This window comes from Scyliorhinus torazame, chromosome 8, assembly GCF_047496885.1.
Source record: "Scyliorhinus torazame isolate Kashiwa2021f chromosome 8, sScyTor2.1, whole genome shotgun sequence".
Taxonomy (NCBI): Eukaryota; Metazoa; Chordata; class Chondrichthyes; order Carcharhiniformes; family Scyliorhinidae; genus Scyliorhinus; species Scyliorhinus torazame.
Genome location: NC_092714.1, coordinates 27,265,737 through 27,286,172, shown reverse-complemented (window position 1 = coordinate 27,286,172; position 20,436 = coordinate 27,265,737). Strand labels below are relative to the sequence as shown.

At 48.6% G+C, this 20,436-nt stretch overlaps 1 protein-coding gene and 1 long non-coding RNA gene across 3 annotated transcripts in view; one reads left to right on the top strand and one right to left on the bottom strand.

The window, feature by feature from the left end:
* The window catches only part of LOC140427700 (cell adhesion molecule DSCAM), an 854,163-nt gene that overhangs the window by 54,445 nt on the left and 779,282 nt on the right, over positions 1 to 20,436 (bottom strand). For both annotated transcript variants that reach the window (XM_072513215.1, XM_072513216.1), the window contains 4 exons: positions 15,153 to 15,329; positions 14,521 to 14,551; positions 10,460 to 10,575; positions 6,852 to 7,001 (listed from right to left, as the gene is read on the bottom strand). In XM_072513215.1, the coding sequence (XP_072369316.1) occupies positions 6,852 to 7,001; positions 10,460 to 10,575; positions 14,521 to 14,551; positions 15,153 to 15,329 (474 nt within the window). The remainder of the gene's footprint in view (positions 1 to 6,851; positions 7,002 to 10,459; positions 10,576 to 14,520; positions 14,552 to 15,152; positions 15,330 to 20,436) is intronic.
* LOC140427701 (uncharacterized) overlaps positions 8,075 to 20,436 on the top strand; it is a 168,570-nt gene continuing 156,208 nt past the window's right edge. Inside the window, exon 1 of the long non-coding RNA XR_011948589.1 lies at positions 8,075 to 8,152. This is a non-coding gene — a long non-coding RNA (uncharacterized lncRNA). The remainder of the gene's footprint in view (positions 8,153 to 20,436) is intronic.

The window sequence follows — 20,436 nt, the reverse complement described above, 5'->3', positions numbered from 1 at the left end:
GAGATAACATGAAGGGGTGGGGAAACTGGCACGTACGGGTGCGGGCCAGTGTACAAAGCTGTGTAAATATATCATTTTGCCATGTATATATCTTGCTCTGCGTGATTTCTCGGGTTTTTTTGTTATTGGGGGGGGTTATTGTTTGTAAGGGAGAAAAATTGTGTTAAAAACTTGAATAAATATATATATTTTTTTAAATGATGCAGATCCAGCGTGATCTAATTGAATGGAGGAAGCTGCTTGAGGGGTGTATGGCCTGGTCCTGTCCCTATGGGGTGAGCGCAGGATCTTGCTCTTCACGGTACTCCCGATGACTAATGAATCCGCAGTTGCTCACTATCTGGGCACACACGTGACAAATACCCACTTGGGCGTACCACTGAATCGTGGCTGGCGCATATCCAAGTATCATTTTTGGACTCCTACCTCAGGTGGAGGTAACACCGTTTGGGGAAGAAGGGAGGAAAACCAGAATGGGATTTGAAAGGCAACAAAAAAAAAGATCTTTCTCCATTATTCTCTAACAATCTCGCAGCAGTGTCAATTATTCACTGAAAATTGATGCAGTGCTCTTTCTCTCTCTCTCTTTCCCTTGCACCCTGGGGCGGCGAGAATGAACTAAGAACTGCAATGTTCTGCTATTGATCCAGTACGGTGAATTGTAAGGAGCAGAGCTTTCATCTTGCGAGTTGTAGACGTGAATAGAAATTGTGATGACTTCTCTTCAAGATTCCAAAATGACGCAGCCTCTCTGTGGAATTATTCCATTAATTGCAAGAGGGAAGGACAAAAAATCTGTTGCTGCCCTGATTATAAAACTGGATTTGCCACTTGGTGACTGGCAAGGCATTCAAAATCCCAGAAAATCTCAAAAGCATGCCCGGGAATAGAATCATTTTTTTATTCTTTCACGGGATGTGGGTCTTGCTTGCAAGGCCAGCAATTGGTGCCCATCCCATATTGCCTTTGGCCTGCTCGGCCATTTCACTGGGCAGTCCAGAGTCAACGACATTGCTATGGGTCTGGATTCACATATAGGCCAGACCGGGTAAGGACATCAGGTTTCATTCACGAAAAAGCATTAGAGATGGAGGTTCTTTTTGCCGTAATTGAGGATAGTTTCACAGTCACTGGCTGGGATTTTCCGAGCCCGCGCCGGGGCGCACGAATCCCGCCACGCCGCACCGACGCGGTGCGGTCGCCGGGGCATCGGTTGGGGGCCGTTGAAAGCGGCCCCCGTGGCGATTCTGCACGCTCAACGGACCTGGTGCCCGCCGAGTCCCGCTGGCGCCGTTTGCGTATGGCCCAACCCAGCGGATCCTCAGCGTTCTGGCTGGGGGGGGGCCGTCCTGCTGGGGGAGCGGAGGGAGCCGACTCCGGGGGGGGGCCTCCACGGTGGCCAGGCCCGCGATCGGAGGCAACCGATCGGCGGTCGCGCTAATTCTGGGGGGGAGGGGCCTAAGTTCCTCCGCGCCGGGCCCCTGTAGGGCTCCGCCATATTGCCCCGGGGCCGGCGCGGAGACGGACCCGCGCCGGCAGCGGCGGGCGCATGCGCACAGCACTCCGGTGCCATTCTAGCCCCCAAGGAAGGGGTGAATGACTGGGCCTGGAGGCCCGTTGATGCCGGTGTCGCTCGCGCCAGTTTTGACGCCAGCTTTCTACTTCCAGAATTATTGAGATTGAATTTAAACTTCGCCATCTGCCTTGTTGGGATTTGAACCCATGTCCCCAGAGCGTTAACCTAGCCTCTGAATTACTAGTTGAGCGACATTACCACTAATCCACCATCTCCTCCATGTGCATCAGAACCTGGCATTTCTTGAGATTATGCTAGTGGGTCACTGATTGCTGAGGAGATGGGCCAAGTGTGGAATGGTTACACAAACTGATCAAGCAGGAGCGTCCTATACGGGACAAAGCTGGTCAAATTGTTCGACTATTTGTTTGTTTCTCATCTAGTTTTTCACATACAAAGATGTGAAAAGATGTGATTTGCAGACGACACAAAGGTTGGTGGAATTGCGGATAGCGATGAGGACTGTCAGAGGATACAGCAGGATTTAGATTGTTTGGAGACTTGAGCGGAGAGATGGCAGATGGAGTTTAATCCGGACAAATGTGAGGTAATGCATTTTGGAAGGTCTAATGCAGGTAGGGAATATACAGTGAATGGTAGAACCCTCAAGAGTATTGAAAGTCAAAGAGATCTAGGCGTACAGGTCCACAGGTCATTGAAAGGGGCAACACAGGTGGAGAAGGTAGTCAAGAAGGCATACGGCATGCTTGCCTTCATTGGCCGGGGCATTGAGTATAAGAATTGGCAAGTCATGTTGCAGCTGTGTAGAACCTTAGTTAGGCCACACTTGGAGTATAGTGTTCAATTCTGGTCGCCACACTACCAGAAGGATGTGGAGGCTTTAGAGAGGGTGCAGAAGAGATTTACCAGAATGTTGCCTGGTATGGAGGGCATTAGCTATGAGGAACGGTTGAATAAACTCGGTTTGTTCTCACTGGAACGAAGGAGGTTGAGGGGAGACCTGATAGAGGTCTACAAAATTATGAGGGGCATAGACAGAGTGGATAGTCAGAGGCTTTTCCCCAGGGTAGAGGGGTCAATTACTAGGGGGCATAGGTTTAAGGTGAGAGGGGCAAGGTTTAGAGTAGATGTACGAGGCAAGTTTTTTACACTGAGGTAGTGGGTGCCTGGAACTCGCTACCGGAGGAGGTGGTGGAAGCATGGACGATAGTGACATTTAAGGGGCATCTTGACAAATACATGAATAGGATGGGACTAGAGGGATACGGACCCAGGAAGTGTAGAAGATTGTAGTTTAGTCGGGCAGCATGGTCGGCACGGGCTTGGAGGGCCGAAGGGCCTGTTCCTGTGCTGTACATTTCTTTGTTCTTTTGTTCTTTGTAAAGAGAAGCATTTTACAGTTCCCCAGTCGGCAGCTAATTAATGGCCACTTAAGGGCTGCCTCCTGCCCAATGTTGAGGGGTGTGGGAGGGGGTTCAGTGAAGGGGTAACCCAGCAGGTGGGAGGCGGTGGGGTAGTGGTATTGTAGCTGGACTAGTAATTCAGAGACCCAGCATAATGATCTGGCGACCCGAGTTTGAATCCCACCACGGCAGGTGGTGGAATTTAAACTCAATGAAATATCTGGAATTGAAAGTCTAATACTGACCGTGAAACCATTGTCGATTGTTGTTAAACCCATCTGGTTCACCAATGCCCTATCGGGAAGGAAATCCTCCGTCCTTACCCAGTCTGGCCTACACGTGACTCCGGATCCACAGCAATGTGGTTGACTCTGAAATGGCCCAGCAAACCAATCATTTGTATTCAACCGCTACGAAAACACAAAAAGGGAATGAATCCTGACGGACTGCCCGGCATCGAACCAGGCACTGGAAACGACAACGGCAAACCCAGCCCCATCAACCCTGCAAAGTCTGGGGCTTGTGCCAAGGTTGGGAGAGCTGTCTCGCAGACTAGTTAAACAACAGCCTGACATAGTCATACTCACAGAAACATACCTTACAGACAACGTCCCAGATTACACTATCACCATTCCTGGGCATGATCTGTTTCACCGGCAGGACAGACCCAGCAGAGGTGGCGGCAGCACAGTGGCATACAGTCGGAAGGGAGTTGCCCTGGAAGTCCCCAACATTGACTCTGTACCCCGTGAAGCCTCATGGCTTCAGGTTAAACATGGGCAAGGAAACCTCCTGCTGATTACCACGTACTGGCCACCATAGCTGATGAACCAGTACTCCTCCATGTTGAACACCATTTGGAGGAAGCACTGAGGGTGTTAAGGACGCAGAATATGCTCTGGGTGGGGGATTTAAATGTCCATCACCAAGAATGGCTCGGTAGTACCACCACAAACTGAGCTGGCCGGGTCCTAAAGGACATAACTGCTCGACTGGGATTGCAGCAGGTGGTGAGCGAACCAACAAGAGGGAAAAACACCTCATCCTCACCAATCTGCCTGCTGCAGATGCATCTGTCCATGACAGCATCTGTAGAAGTGACCACCGCACAGTCCTTGTGGCGACAAAGTCACATCTTCACATTGAGGATACCCTCCATTGTGTTGTGTGGCACCACCACCGTGCTAAATGGGATAGATTTTGAGCAGATCCAGCAACTCAAGACTGGGCATCCACGAGGCGCTGTGGGCCATCAGCAGCAGCAGAATTGTACTCAACCACAAACTGCAACCTCATGGCCTGGCATATCCCCCACTCTACCATTACCACCCAGCCAGGGGATCAATCCTGGTTCAGTGAAGAGTTCAGGTGAGCATGCCAGGAGCGACATCAGGATATCAAAAAATGAGGTGTTATCCTGGTGAAGCAACAACGCAGGACTGTTTTGTATCAAATAGCATAAGCAGCAAGTAATGGACAGAGCTAAGCGATTCCACAACGAATACATCAATCTAAGCTCCGCGGTCCGGCCATATCCAGCCATGAATGGTGGTGGACAAATAAACAACTCACTGGAGAATGAGGCTCCACAAATATCCCCATCCTCAACGATGGAGGAGCCCAGGACATATGTGCAAAAGACTAGGCTGAGGCATTCACAACAATCTTCAGCCAGAAGTGCCGAGTGGATGATCCATCTCGGTCTCCTCCGGAGGTCCCCAGCATCACAGATGTCAGTCTTCAGCTAATACGATTCACTCCACGTGATGTCAAGAAATAGTTGAAGGCACTGGATACTGCAAAGGCTATGGGTCCTGTCAATATTCCGGCAATAGTAACGAAAGCTTAAGCTCCAGAACTTGCCGCACCCCTAGCCAAGCTGGTCCAGTACAGCTACAACACTGGCATCTACCTGGCAATGTGGAAAATTGCCCAGGTGTGTCCTGTACACAAGAAATGAGACAAATGCAATCCAGCCAATTACCACCCTATCAGTCTACTCTGCACCATCAGCAAAGTGATAGAAGGAGTCATCAACAGTGCTGTCAAGCGGCACTTACTCAGCAATAACCTGCTCACGGAAGCGCAGTTTGGATTCTGCCAAGGTCATCAGCTCCCTACCTCAGTACAGTCTTGGTTCAAACATGGACAATAGAGCTGAATGCCAGAGGTGAGGTGAGAGTGACTACCCTTGACATCAAGGCAGCATTTGACCGAGTATGGCATAAAAGAGCCCGAGCTAAACTGGAGTCAATGGGAATCAGGGGCAAACTCTCCACTAATTGGAGTCATACCTGGCATAAAGGAAGATGGTTGTGGTGATTGGTGGTCAATCATCTTAGCTCCAGGACATCACTACAGGGGTTCCTCAGGATCGTGTCCTAGGACCAATCATCTTCAGCTGCTTCATCAATGACCTCCCTGAGAGCGGCAGCTAGTTTTTCTTTTAAGGTTTAAAGTTCGGATGATTTTTAAAAAACGTCAGATCATGACGGTTACACAGACCTTTCTGTCCTTCAAGAGAGTTTATTTCCATCAATTCATGGGGCAAAATTCTCCGACCCCCCGCCGGGTCGGAGAATCGCCGGGGGCTGCCGTGAATCCCGCCCCCGCCGGTTGCCAAAGTCTCCGGCACCGGAGGTTCAGCGGGGGCGGGAAATAGCGCCGCGCCGGTTGGCGGGCCCCCCCGCTCGATTCTCCGGCCCGGATGGGCCGAAGTCCCGCCGATAAATTGCCTGTCCCGCCGGCGTAAATTGAACCACCTACCTTACCGGCGGGACAAGGCGATGTGGGTGGGCTCCGGGGTCCTGGGGGGGGGGGGCACGGGGCGATCTGGCCCCAGGGGGTGCCCCCACGGTGGCCTGGCCCGCGATCGGGGCCCACCGATCCGCGGGCGGGCCTGTGCCGTGGGGGCACTCTTTCCCTTCCGCCTCCGCCACGGTCTCCACCATGGCGGAGGCGGAAGAGACTCCCTCCACTGCGCATGCGTGGGAAACTGACAGCGGCCGCTGACGCTCCCGCGCATGCGCCGCCCGGAGATGTCATTTCCGCGCCAGCTGGCGGGGCACCAAAGGCCTTTTCTGCCAGCTGGCAGGGCGGAAATTCCTCCGCCGTCGGCCTAGCCCCTCAATGTTGGGGCTCGGCCCCCAAAGATGCGGAGCATTCCGCACCTTTGGGGCGGCGCGATGCCCGTCTGATTTGCTCCGTTTTGGGCGCCAGTCGGCGGACATCGCGCCGTTTCCTGAGAATTTCGCCCATGATTCTGACACTCTGGATTAAGACACTTGCAAAAGCCAAGAAGGGGTGTGTTGGAAATGGTGGTGCGGTGTTCATATGTAGGTCATGCCTGCCATTTTTAATGATCCATGGAGTCTTCAAAACTCCATGATAATCCGGGCCTTAGAATCTTTCATTGGGTGAGATTGGGGCTGAGCTCAAAGCTGTCACTCAGAAAAACCATAAGGATGGCAAGATAGGGAAATGGACATTGTCATCAATTTGCTGCAATAGGACATTTTATTGGAGCCAATTATTCTGCCTCCAACACATGTTATGCCTTATTTGGAAGAATAAAATCTATCAATTTGAACATTAGAAGAAAGCTCTCTTATTGCATAAGGAGTTTTTCAAGTAATACTGGGTCTATGCCATGCATGGGAGGTTCTGCCACTTCTCCCAGGAGTACCTCAACCGAATTTCAGAGTCAAGGCCTTTAAAGGGATAACCTTAAAAAGCCCACCAGGATACCACCATAGCCATGAATAAATCCCAACTCCAAAGAAGCCAAGTAAGTTAAAGAGAGCATTGGCCTTTGATGGGACTCAGCCCATTCGCTATCATGACAGCCATCCCAAGCTTCTCTCATATAGGATTGCTCACGATTACATTCCATGTAAAACCAAACTACTCACTGGTTCCTGGCCGGGCATCTGAAACATCCACTAGAGGTCCAGTGGCCTGCGAGACCGAATGGTAATGGACAGTGTGTGTGGCCGTTAGCGACTTCTGTTTCACAGCCTCTCCAAAGTCGGAATCCGTCAGCAACACAGTAGACCGGTCGTCTGTAACACAGCAGTAAACAGTTGTATAAACTGGCCTTTTAATAGTGTTTCATCCAAGTGATGGAGTTCAAATAAAAGGTGAACTGCATATATTTGAAAGGTACATTGCTGCTTTAACAGGGAGTTTCTGGTGAGTTCTGTTCCTGTAATGCTTTGTTTAGAAGGCTCAATCAATTTTTCCACTCTGTCCAGGGAGAACCAGAAAAATCTGCATATTTAAATGCACCTTCTGCAACCTCAGACAGTCATTGTGGTCAATAAAATGCTTTTTAATGTTTAGTTACTGCTGAAACTTTGGGGCTAAAGGCGATCAATTGGCATTTCACGTTTCCACAAGCAGCCATGTCTTAAATGATCGAATAATCTATTTTAGCGACGTCAGGGTAATTGTTGGCCAGGGAACCATGGAGAATTTTCCTGCTCTTATTTGAACCTCTCTGTCCACTTGGCCGGGCAGACAAGGCCTCGGTTTAATGCCTCATCTAACAGTGCAGTACTCTGCTCAGTACAGCCCTGGAGTCACCTTAGATTATGGGCTTAAGTCATTAGAATGGGGTCTCAAGCCCCCAACCTTCTGACACAGGGGTGAGGCTGAGAGATGAAGGGAGCTGGAGTACAAAGCTCTATGGTGAACACCACGTAAGCGTTAACTCTGGAACCATGGGCTGAATGGTGACCTCCTGCTCTGTAATTCACAGCAATCTCTGCTGTCACACTGGGAAGGTGAAGGGGTAATTCCACTTCCTTTCTCATTATTACTGCTCCTGAAGCCTTTGCTTATCCCGACACTTCAATATAGTTTCAGCATTCCTCACACTGAATAACAGGCAACAGTTAAATATAAATGCAAGCATATATTTTTACATACACAAAGTACGAGTCAACCTCCCCTGGCATCTCACGTGGACAGTCATGGTTAACTGTGGTGTTAAAGGACAGGAAGAAAAATCTAACCCGGTGCACTGATGCAATTCAGTGGTCATTTCAAAGTCACATATTCAGTCCTTGTTATTATGTAAATATATTTTATATAATCATTTACAGGTAAATACCAAAACAAGCAGTGACTTTTGAAGTAGAGGGTTGGAGAGAACATCTCTACACTACCAGCAGAGAAGCTGACTGCGATGCTACAGCGACACCACTGGTAGGTGAGTGTAGCTACTGTCATGTGAGAGTACCTTTAAGAAATGGGTGCTTTTATAGAATAATTGTAGTGGGTATACCTTTAAGAAATGAGTGTTTATTACTGCAGTGATGTCAGAGTGTGGGTGGAGCTGGGCTGTCTGTCAGCTTTTAGTTTCACTTTGAGAAAAGCTGGGGTGTGTCTGTGTTTCTGTGTTTGTTTGGTTTCGTTTCAGTGTTGGAGCTGCAGTTAGCCACAGAATGTGTAATGTTGTTCTCGCTGCAATGTAAAGACTATCTCTTGATCATTTGGTGAATTCAGAGTTATAACTGTTCTCAGTAGTGAATTTAAACCTGATGTGCCTCTGTTAAAAGTTTTTTTAAAAGTCTTGTGGGTGTTAAAAGGAAAGTAAGGATTACTTAGTGTTGTATTCTTTGGGGGGTTGTATTTGAATTAATGGTTGCTAAGATGTTCACTTACTTAAAACAGTATGTTTTAAAAAGGTTAACTTAAGTTCATAGAATAAACATTGTTTTGCATTAAAAAATACTTTTCCATTTCTGCTGTACCACACCTGTAGTGTGGGCCGTGTGCTCCCCATCCACAATCTATTAAAAGTTGTGGGTCAGTTGAACTCCGTGGTACACTTTGGGGTTCTCTAAACACTGGCCCATAACACTACAGTGTGACAAAATTGCATTTGCACTTTCCATTAAATAAGTTGACATTGGAATTTTATAATAGAAGCAGTTGACAGCCTAAGAATGTTGATGTATTATGAACACTATGTGATGATGCCAGAGGGGATGTATGTGTATGTATGGATTGAGGGAAGACACAGTGGTTTTAATATGTTGTGTGAAAGATTATGATGGCAATACCCGTTGTTCAATATCATTGATGAGGACTGACCATTTGAACAAACTGCTGGAGAGCTGTCAGTGCATTGGAACCATACAAATCTACAAAATAAAATCAAGTGTTGCACACACAAATGTATAAGCACAGGTCATAGAATCATACAGCATAGGAGGTGGCCATGTAGCCCACTGTTCTTTCAAAGAGCTCTCCAATTAGTCCCACTCCTTCCCCATAGCCCTGCAAATGTTTCCCTTTCAAGTACATGTCCAATTCCCGCTTTAAAGTTACTATTGGGCGAAATTCTCCCCCAACGGCGGGATGCCCGCCGACTGGCGCCAAAGCCGGCGCCAATCAGACGGGCATCGCGCCGGCAAAAAGGTGCGGAAGTCTCCGCATCTTTGGCGGCCGAGCCCCAACATTGAGGGGCTAGGCCGACGCCGGAGGGATTTCCGCCCCGCCAGCTGGCGGAAATGGCGTTTGTCAGTTTCCCGCGCATGCGCAGTGGGAGAGTCTCTTCCGCCTCCGCCATGGTGGAGGCCATGGCGGAGGCGGAAGGGAAAGAGTGCCCCCACGGCACAGGCCCGCCCGCGGATCGGTGGGCCCCGATCGCGGACCAGGCCACTGTGGGGGCACCCCCCGGGGTCAGATCGCCCCGCGCCCCCCCCCAGGACCCCGGAGCCCGCCCACGCCGCCTGGTCCCGCCGGTAAATACCAGGTTTGATTTACGCCGGCGGGACAGGCAATTCCTGGGCGGGACTTCGGCCCATCCGGGCCGGAGAATCCAGCGGGGGGTCCCGCCAACCGGCGCGGCCGGATTCCTGCCCCCGCCCAATCTCCGGGAGCGGAGACTTCGGCGGGGGCGGGATTCACGGCGGCCAACGGCCATTCTCCGACCCGGCGGGGGGTCGGAGAATGACGCCCATTGAATCTGGCCCAGACTCCATAGGCTGAATGGCCTTCTCCTGTGGCCCAAATGCCCTCACGAATCTACTCCCACCATCCCTTCAGACAGTGAATTCCAGATCAGACCCAATTGCTGCTCAATTAAAATTCTCATATTCCCTGTATTTATTTTCCGGGTATCTTAAATCCTTGGTATTTAGTTGCTTATCCTCCCATCACTAAAAAAATCTCTCTCCCTAATTGCTCTATCAAGACCCTTTATCATTTTGAATGCCGATATTAAATCTCCTCATAGCCCCTACTGCGCTAAGGAGAACATCTGCTTCTCTAGACTCTCCACAGTAATGAGTCCCTCTTTCCTGGTATAATTCTAGCAAGTCTCTGCGTTCTCTCCAAGTCTCTCAAAATTAGTGAGGAAACATGTTGCTGTCCCTCAGACCATTGGGAAAGTTGCTGCTATATCCTGGCTAATGGTCAAAAGATAAATGGATTGAATAACGGATGAAAGACGGAAATAAGAAAGTGCAGAGTACATGATTGGGTAGTGTTGGGAGGGTGAATTCCTTACCAATTGTTTCCATCGTATCTCTCTCTTCTATCAGAAGCTGAGCTCGAGGGATATCAATGTGCATTCTCAGCGTCTGCTGCTGCTTATTCATGGTATCAGATGTTCTTGTGTTTTTACTTGAAAGAGACAGAAAGAAAAATACATGTTATTTAATATCTGTGCCTTCAGAAGAGTTCTGGTGTCTGCCAGCAATCATTTCATTATTTCATTTTTACGAACTTCATTATAAGGTGAACAGACCATTGACATCCAGGCCACCTTTGTGGTCGGTCACGTGAAACAACAGATCGTTTGTGGTATGGAATTATGTCCCAATAGGAGCTGGGTGTCATCGCATGAACTCATTAACAGGTTAGAGATCAAGAAAGTCCTTCACCTCAGTTGAAACACAAGGACATAAGAAATGATGTGGCCCATATATGGCTTCTTGAGTCCATCTCTGATATTCAGTGTCACAGCTGAACATCCCCATCAACTCCAAACACTTTCCCTATTCACTTATCCTGACACAATGACTCCTAGTTCTAGGCTGTCCAGCCTCTCAGCGGGGGAAATTTTGTCAAGCCCTTTGAGAATGTCTTATGTTTCAATGAGATCACTTCATGTTCTTCTAAACTCTCGAGAATATCGGCCTATTCTACTCAATCTCTCTTTATAGGACTGCTCTCTCATTCCAGGAATCAACCCAATGGACCTCACGTGCCCTTTAGTTGGAATTTAGAAGAATGAGAGGTGACCTTATTGAGACATATAGGATTCTCAAGCGGCTTGGCAGGGTAGATGCTGAGAGGATGCTTCGCTTTGTGGGACAGTCCAGAACCAGAGGCCATAAACGCAGGGTAAGGGGTTGCAGATGAGGAGGAGTTTATTTTCTCAGAGGGCAGTGCATCTGTAGAATACTCTACCTCAGAGAGCTGTAGAGGTTGGGTCGTTAGGCATGTTCAAGGCTGAGATCGGCAGACTTTTAATCAGTAAGGGAATCAAAGGTTATGGGGATAAGGCGGGAAAGTGGAGTTGATGATAATCAGGTCAGATCAGTAATGATCTCATTGAATGGTGGAGTAAATTTGATGGGCCGAATGGTCTACTTCTGCTCCTACATCTTATGGTCTTGAAGGCAAGTCTATCCATCCTCAGATAAGGAGACTAGACGTTGTAACCTGCATTCTAGCTGTATATATTTGAATTTGAGCCGAAGGATTGGATTTTCATTACTGGGGTGGGTACCTCAAGTTGCGAAATGTCCTGACTCGCCAGAACCATCTTAGTAAAGAGTGTCTCCTCTATACAATCTTTGCTCCGATGGTTTTGGGGCAGGATCTAGTCAAGCCTGCTGACCCTGGAAGCAGAATGTAGGTGGCCATGAGGCTGGGTGAGCTGATTAGAAGGCCCATTTTGGTTCTCTGGGACTTGGTCTGAATTGTTTAAGAAGCTATGAGGCCCTTCAAGCTCTCACACTCCGCTCCCCATTCACCTGTTCTGGCCCTTCATATCTCCATATCCTAAACCTCAAAAGCTCTACATTCCTTCCAGTGCCATCTCCATGCCAACTCAGCTCTCCCCTCTCCCCCCATGGTCCTTCATATCCTCCATGCCACATCCATAATCAATCATCCAACATCTTCCATGGACAGACTTCAGGAGCCACGAAGAGATGAAAAAAAACTTCTCACAAACTAATATATCATAGAATCCCTACAGTGCAGAAGGAGGCCATTCAGCCCATTGAGTCTGCACCAACCTTTGGAAAGAGCATCCTACTTAGGCCCACGCCCCCACCCTATCCCTGTAGCCCCACCTAACCTTATGCATACTAAGGGGAAATTTAGTATGGCCAATTCACCTAACATGCACATCTTTGGACCGTGGGAGGAAACCAGGAGCACCCGGAGGAAGCCCACGCAGACCCGAGACCAGAATTGAACCCAGGTCCCTGGCGCTGTGAGGCAGTAATGCTAACCACTGTGCCACTTTGCCACCCTTGTCTCACACTTGATGAAAAAACTCCCATTCATAAAACTCATTCAAAGCTTTCAAGTTTCCTCAAGTGATCAATCTCTCATGAAAACAAACATATTTCTACTTAGACCCAACATCAATGAAAACTAATCTTTTTGTCGCCTCTTTAAGCTGTCAATCAAACCCCTGCGAAGGTAGTTGTAGCTTTTGAAAATTAGCCAAACATTCATAATGAAATAATAGCAGCCACAATGATGTCAACAAAGAACTGTATTGAAACTACATGAACACATGTGACCATTTTTCTAACTGGCACCAGTTGGTTGGTACAACAAAGTGATTCAGTTGAGCGTTTTTGTTTTGTACCTCACAGTGACCCCTGAACCCTGTTTATTTTTTTAAAACGCAGAGCTTGAAAATTATACAAACTTTCTCCGTCCGTGTGTTTACATCTCATCCATCAATTTGTGACTCCCACACCATGTATTAAGGCTTTTGGAACACCCTGGTATGAATTGCAGTTTTAAAATGATGCATAGAATTATTAACTAGGAGTCGTGCAATGTAAAACAAGAAAAGAATTGCTGATGTGACCTCGAACTGAAATGTCATAGTTGGCTGAATCTCATTCAAACTCATTCAAATGGCCGGGGCTGAGCTCGGGCTTCCCGTGTCGGTGAATGATGCCCTGCCCCCAGCTGCCACCAGCAAAAATAAGATCTGTTGGAAATGGGGGCAGGACTTCAGCAGCCATGTCCCGCCTGCCATTTTAGAAGGCCTGCGGAGTCGTCCCTACTTTGCGAAAACCTGACCCTAAGTCTCAGAAAACACAGGAATGCAATTGCACTACAATATACAAAACAGAATTGGCAAAGAAAACAAAGTCAAGCTTGGCAGTGCGGCGCAAACCATTCAACTGAAGGATTTACATCAGTAACGTTCTTTCAGTTGGAAGCTGTTTGCTACATGTGGAATCTAGAGGGGTGTAATTCATGGCAGGTTCCTTCAATTAAAGGAATGGTTTCGTTTACATTATCTACAAACGCTCAACATTACCTCATCTTTAACTATGTATCCAAAACATGCGTGGACACAGGACATAGCAATCTTTAAACAAATACGAACAGAACAATTGCTTCCAAGACATTTTAACATGCTCGGTTCACTGAGAATATTCACCTGCAGCTTGCTGTCAAACTAACGCAGGAGTCTCGGGCTGGGGCAAATGTATGGTTAAACACAGAAACATTAAGGTTGCTATCCAGAATGCATGGCGAGGCTGTTAGATTCCCAAGAAATGGCGCCTCACTGCACACCATCAAAATGCCGCGAGCAGCATAAAGCAGGTACAAATTAAACTCACCACAGATAGTCAAAGCTGGCCTGAAGTGAATACAAGGAGCCATTGGCCGTATGTGTATATGTAATTAAACCCCAGAGATTAGCCATCAGAGATTCTTTTCACAATGTACTAAATAAATCCTATTATTTGCCATTGAACCTCTCTGGCACCAAGTGGGGTTTCATTTCTTCAGTGTTTAATTGCTGTTGGATATTTATTTTTTAAACCTTTCCTTTGTTCCTTATGTCCCTCTCTGTTCATCAATCTTTCTTTCCCTTTCTTTATTTCTCTTTCTGTACCGGATTTGGCATTGAATTCACCCACAATAATGTACACCTTCCGAACCAGCTACTGCAGCCACCTAGAAGGACAAGGGGCAGCAGACGCACGGGAACCCCACCACCTGCAAATTCCCCTCCAAGCCACTCACCACCTTGACTGGGAAGGATACCGCCGTTCCTTCACTGTCGCTGGGTCAAAATCCTGAGACTCCCTCCCCATCAGCACTGTGGAAGTACCTACACCATGTGGACTGCAGTGGTTCAGAAAGGTGACTCAAATCCCATGAAAGAATGATGAAAGATTTTCTTCTCACCCATGGCTCAGTGACTATTCCACTGCCCTTACCCCCATTCAGACATGACTTTGAAACTGCCCCCCATTCCACTGATTCTTCTTTTAAAAACTGGCAAAAAAACTCAGGATAGAAGTGACCTTTGACAAGATGTGCAGCAAATATTGAAAAATCACAGTGCATTACCTCATTAGCATCTCAGCCAGGCTTTTCGCATCTGGAAGAAAAGAAGATATTTGTTAGCGTGCCTGTCTCGAACCTTATTTTAATAAGGTTATCAAAATAATAACCGTGACCTGGTACAATGGTGGCCGTGTTCATCGAATCATATCATAGAATTTACAGTGCAGAAGGAGGCCATTCGGCCCATTGAGTCTGCACCGGCCCTTGGAAAGAGCACTACACTCAAGCCCACAGCCCCACCTATCACTGTAACCCAGTAACCCCACCTAAGCTTTCTTTTGGACACTAAGGGCAATTTATCATGGCCAATCCACTTAACCTGCACATCTTTAGACTGTGGGAGGAAACCGGAGCACCCGGAGGAAACCCACACAGACACGGGGAGAACGTGCAGACTCCGCACAGACAGTGACCCACGTCGGGAATCGAACCTGGGACCCTGGCGCCGTGAAGCAACTATGCTAACCACTGTGTTACCGTGCTGCCCTAATGTTATACATGACAGCTTAACTTGGTAACAAAAAACACATAACTATCCTAATAAGATAAAAGAAGTCAAGGATGGTGGCATCTTCAACTTTTGAGTGGGGGAGGGGGTGCAAATTATCCCCTGAGCTTTTTAAAATGTTTCTAACCCCTCAATCTTTTCAGGCGCTGCTCCCTCCGTCGTCTTCGTACAACCAGAAGCAGAGCAAACAGGAGCAGGGCAGCTAGCAGGATGCAGGAGATGGTCACCAGCATCTTCAGTTCCTCGTTGGTCGCTATTCCCTCCTCGGTCTGGACCACTGATTTAATCAGTGGTGGGATCGTACCTGTGTAGTTAAAGACACAATATTATTTATCCATTGTGGCATTGTGTAAGAAGATAACGGCCAGGATTCTCCGACCTGGCGGCGGGTCGGAGAATACCTGGGGGGGGGGGGGGGCGCAGGAATCACGGCCCGCCGCCGGCGTCCCTATTCTCCGGCACCGCTTTTCGGTTGCCGGCGGGATCGCCGCCACACCGGTCAGGGGCCGTTGACTCCCCCGGCGATTCTCCGGTCCCCAATGGGCCGAGTGGCCGACAAGTTTTGCCCAGTCCCACCAGCGTGCCTTACTCACCTCACACACGGTGGGACCTGGAAGGTAAGTGTGCGGGGACCATCCTGGAGGGGGGCGGGGGGGATCCGACCCCGGGAGAGGGTGGGGGGATCCGACCCCGGGGGGGGGGGGGGAGGGATCCGACGCCAGGTGGGGGGGGCCACGGTGGTCCGGCCCGCAATCGGGGCCTACCGATCGGCGGGCAGGCTGGTTCCATGGGGGCCTACTTTACTCCGCGCCGGACCCCTGTGTATGGCTCCGCGATATTGCCCGGGGGCCGGCGCGGAGAAGGGAACCCCCGTGCATGTGTGGAAATACGCCGGATGTTCTGCACATGCGCGAGATCACGCCGGCTGTTCCGCGCATGTGCGGACTTGCGCAGGCTGTTCCCCGCCGGCTAGAGCTGCGGGGACCACTTCGGCGGCAACCTAGGCCCCTAGAAAGGTGAGAATTCCTCACGTTCGGGGGCCATTGATGCCGGAGTCGTTGGCGCCAGCTTTCCCGCCGGCGTGGGGACATAGCCCCATTTTTAGAGAATCCCACCCACGGTTTTTATTTAAAAAATAGCACTTTCTCATCGTCAATAATTCCACAGACTCGGAATCTCACCACCCTGTTAACATATCAAAGCATTTCACACAATGGGGTGTGGGGGTGGGGGGTTGGATACTGCAGAACTAAGCGGGTATTAACCTAAACATTAAAAGTAGGTCATTCAGAGGTGATGTCTGGAAGCATTTCATGACGAGTGAAAATATGGAACTCTCTCTGTCACAAGGGTATGTTCAGTATGGATCCACAGAAAATCTCAAGACTGAACTGGATAACATTTTGTTTGGTGGCTGAGGGTTTTGGAACCAAGGTGAGTAGATGGAGTTAAGACAGGGACAAACCATGATCGGAATTTAATGACAGAACGACATTTACTCCTCTGTCATGTTTCCCTGACTGATATGTATGCAAGAAAAATTCTATACCAACAGTGATCTACACAGAGTAAAGAGATGCGGTTGGTTTGTTCCTTTTTCAGTTGTATGATTGCAGGAGGAATGACAACAAGGTCACTGGGAGATGTCCAAGGGAGGAATTTCACCAATCCCATGACTTTAACAGGGGTTCCAAGCTTGAAGGCATTCGTGACTGGCGTATGAGGAGAGACTGAATCGGATAGGATTATATTCGCTGAAGTTCAGAAGAATGAGGGGGGATCTCATAGAAACCTCTAAATTTCGAACAGGACTGGACAGGGTAGATGCAGGAAGGATGTTCCCGAGGGTGGGGGTGTCCAGAGCCAGGGGTGACGGTCTGAGGATACGGGGGAGACCATTTAGGACAGAGATGAGGAGAAACTTCTTCACCCAGGGAGTGGTCGGCCTGTGGAATTTGTTACCACAGGAAGTGGCTGAGGCCAAAATCAAGAAGCAGTCAGATATAGCACTTAGGCCGATCGGGATCAAAGGAGAGAGGGGAAATCAGGATTCGGGCTATTTAATTGGATGATCAGATGTGATCATGATGAATGGCGGAGCAGACTCAAAGGGAAGGGTCAAATGGCCTCCTCCAGCTTCTACTCTCTATATTTCTATGTGATCAAAAATAGGGCTCCAGTACGATCTCTTGTTTTCTCCGACCCTCGAGCCCTTCAGCCCTGATCCCAGTGTAGATTATGGGACTGGAGGAATTTCCCTCCCGCTCTATCCAACATAGTGCTCTGAGGCTCCAGTCACTTGTACAGGTGGATGCCTCTTTGGGTTAAGCATCTCATTCGCAGGACAGCACGTCTAACACGATAGCACTTCAGCACTGCTGTATCAGCCTAGACGTTTAGGCAGAATCCATTCTTGCAATGTTAAAGTCATTATTCTCTCCCTTATTGTGACAGTCCTGTAAACCAGACTAATTTGTCTCATTCTTCTCACCAGCATGAATATTTGTTCCTCATCCCACACAAACGTCGGATTAAAGATCATTACGATATATGGATGCTAGTACAAAATGAATGATGGCAAAAGAACATTGGTGTCAATGGAAAACATGACTCGCATTTTTCATTACCATGTAAGGCATGGTTATAACCCAATGATCTTTGAGAATTCAGGAACTTTTAGATTACATATGGGGAGGTCAGTTATGAATGTTTGCGGTGATAAAGCACTGACAATACCTTTTTTTAAATCGCAGTTTCCTATTTCATGTTACTTAATATCTTAAAATATTCTTGAAACTGAAGACAGACCTGCGATATGGATGAGGGTGTCTCAAATAATGTAATAATCTGAGATGAATGGGGCTTAATCATTTATAGGCTAAATTAAACCATTCCCTCAAGTGCAAGAACTCATGTCTAAGGAGCGTTGTAAATGCATTGGCATTTAAGATGGCTTAGTTTCATTTCTAGTCACCAGAGAAACACAGGCTAATTAACAGCATTTAATTTCTGGGTATGGATTAAAGGAATCTTGTCTTTGAAGGGACTTGAAAAGCTGAGTTTAAATCCTTTACTTCCTGTGTGGAATGTCGATCAATAGAAGAGTGTTCCTGCCGATCGACTGCATTTGACACTTGCATTTTAATAAATGGAACATGTGGAACATGTAGAGAATGAGCCAAAGACCTTTAATTTACCCAGAATTTGTTATTGCCTTGCACCGGGTATTTTAGCTTGATACGGCCATCTCCTGATGATGATAACTTCTCAGGTTCGATGGTGTCAATCACTCCTATAAGCATGATTGACTCACACTGTCCTGTATCTCAGTGTGTGGTAGCATGACTCAGAATGTAACAACAGAACCCTGCCGTAATCCGAACCAGACATTCTTATCTTTCACACTTCTTCACCCTTGCTGTGAAAATGGACTGCACAGATACAAAGACCCGATGTGAATCGATGAGCTATACTTCATTTCTCGGTCAGGTCAACATTCAGAGCAGTTGGAGACAGTCGAGCAGGAGATAGCGCAGGCTCAGAACAAATATGTTCCCACATAGAGAAGGAGTGGGGCTCTTAAATCTTGTGCCCCCCCCCTCCCGCAACCCCTACCAGATGTCAAGAAGCGTACAGTGTCAGATGAGGCAACTGAAGCTCATGTTAGACACTGAGGGCGAAATATGAGGTACTGGGAAAATTATTTTTTCTGCAAGAAGCTCAACAGATCATTAAGTACATGAAAATAAAAGAAAATGCGTAATCGGGCAACACACAGGTGAAATGGGGTGAAATGCAACATATTAGCACAGCTGAGAGGGAGCGTGAACCAATATTGGCAAGCAAAAATAATAATGCAAAGAGATTTTATAAATACGTACAGACAAAGAGGATAACTAAGGAAAGTGTAAGGTCTGGTAGACTAAGGTCTGGAGTCTGACAAACGTGATTGAATTTTTTGAGGCGCTAATAATAATAGTGTGTTTGATGTGGCTTAGTTTATAACATAGTTTCTGACAAGGGGCGAAATTCTCCGGTATCGGCGCGATGTCCGCCGACTGGCGCCCAAAATGGCGCAAATCAGTCGGGCATCGCACCGCCCCAAAGGTGCGGAATGCTCCGCATCTTTGGGGGCCGAGCCCCAACCTTAAGGGGCTAGGCCCGCGCCGGACGAATTTCCGTCCCGCCAGCTGGTGGAAAAGGCCTTTGGTGCCCCGCCAGCTGGCGCGGAAATGACATCTGACGGCATTCCCGCGCATTCGCAGTGGTGGGAGTCTCTTCCGCCTCTGCCATGGTGGAGACCGTGGCGAAGGCGGAAGGGAAAGAGTGCCCCCACGGCACAGGCCCGCCCGCGGATCGGTGGGCCCCGATCACGGGCCAGGCCACCGTGGGGGCACCCCCCGGGGCCAGATCGTCCCGCGCCCCCCCCCCAGGACCCCGGAGCCCGCCCACGCCGCCTTGTCCCGCCGGTAAGGTAGGTGGTTTAATTTACGCCGGCGGGACAGGCATTTTAGCAGCGGGACTTCGGCCCATCCGGGCCGGAGAATCGCGCGGGGGGTGGGGGGGGCACCAACCGGCGCGGCGCGATTCCCGCCCCTGCCGAATATCCGGTGGTGGAGAATTCGGCAACTGGCGGGCGGGATTCACGCCAGCCCCCGCCGATTCTCCGACCCGGCGGGGGGTCGGAGAATCTCGCCCAAGGTCTTACATGGAAAACTGTTCAGAAAAGGAGGAGCCCATGTAATTCGAAGCAACGTTGGGTCAAACAGTGGATCAGAGGCAGGAAGTGAAGGTGAAGGAAGTGAAGGTTCCCCGTAACAGCCTCCCCGAACAGGCGCCAGAATGTGGCGACTAGGGACTTTTCACAGTAACTTCATTTGAAGCCTACTTGTGACAATAAGCGGTTTTCATTTTCGTTTTCATTTCATAATGTTCTTGTGACTGGAAGGTTGTTTCCAGTGGGGTTCCACAGGGACCAGCATTAGGTCCCTCCCTGTTCATGCTACATATCACTGGCTTAGGTTTAAATGCAGGATACGTGATTCAGAAGTTTGCAAAAATTGGCTGTGTGGTTAATTGTGAGGAAGTAAAGCTGTAAACTCCTGAAAGATATCAATGGACTGGTCAGGTGGGCAAAAAAGTGGCAAATGGAATGTGATCTGGAGAATTGGGAGGTGATGCATTTGTACAGTGCAAACAAGGCAAGGGAATACACAATAGATAGTCAGATACAGAGAAATCTAAAGGAACAGAGGGACTTTGCAGGGCATGAGCACATTCTTTGAAGGTGCCAGGGCAGGTAGATAAGGTGGCGAGGGAGGCATACAAATATACAAACAAGGAACAGGCCATTCAGCCCCTCGAGCCTGCTCTGCAATTCAATAAGATCATGGCTGATCTGGGAGTTACCT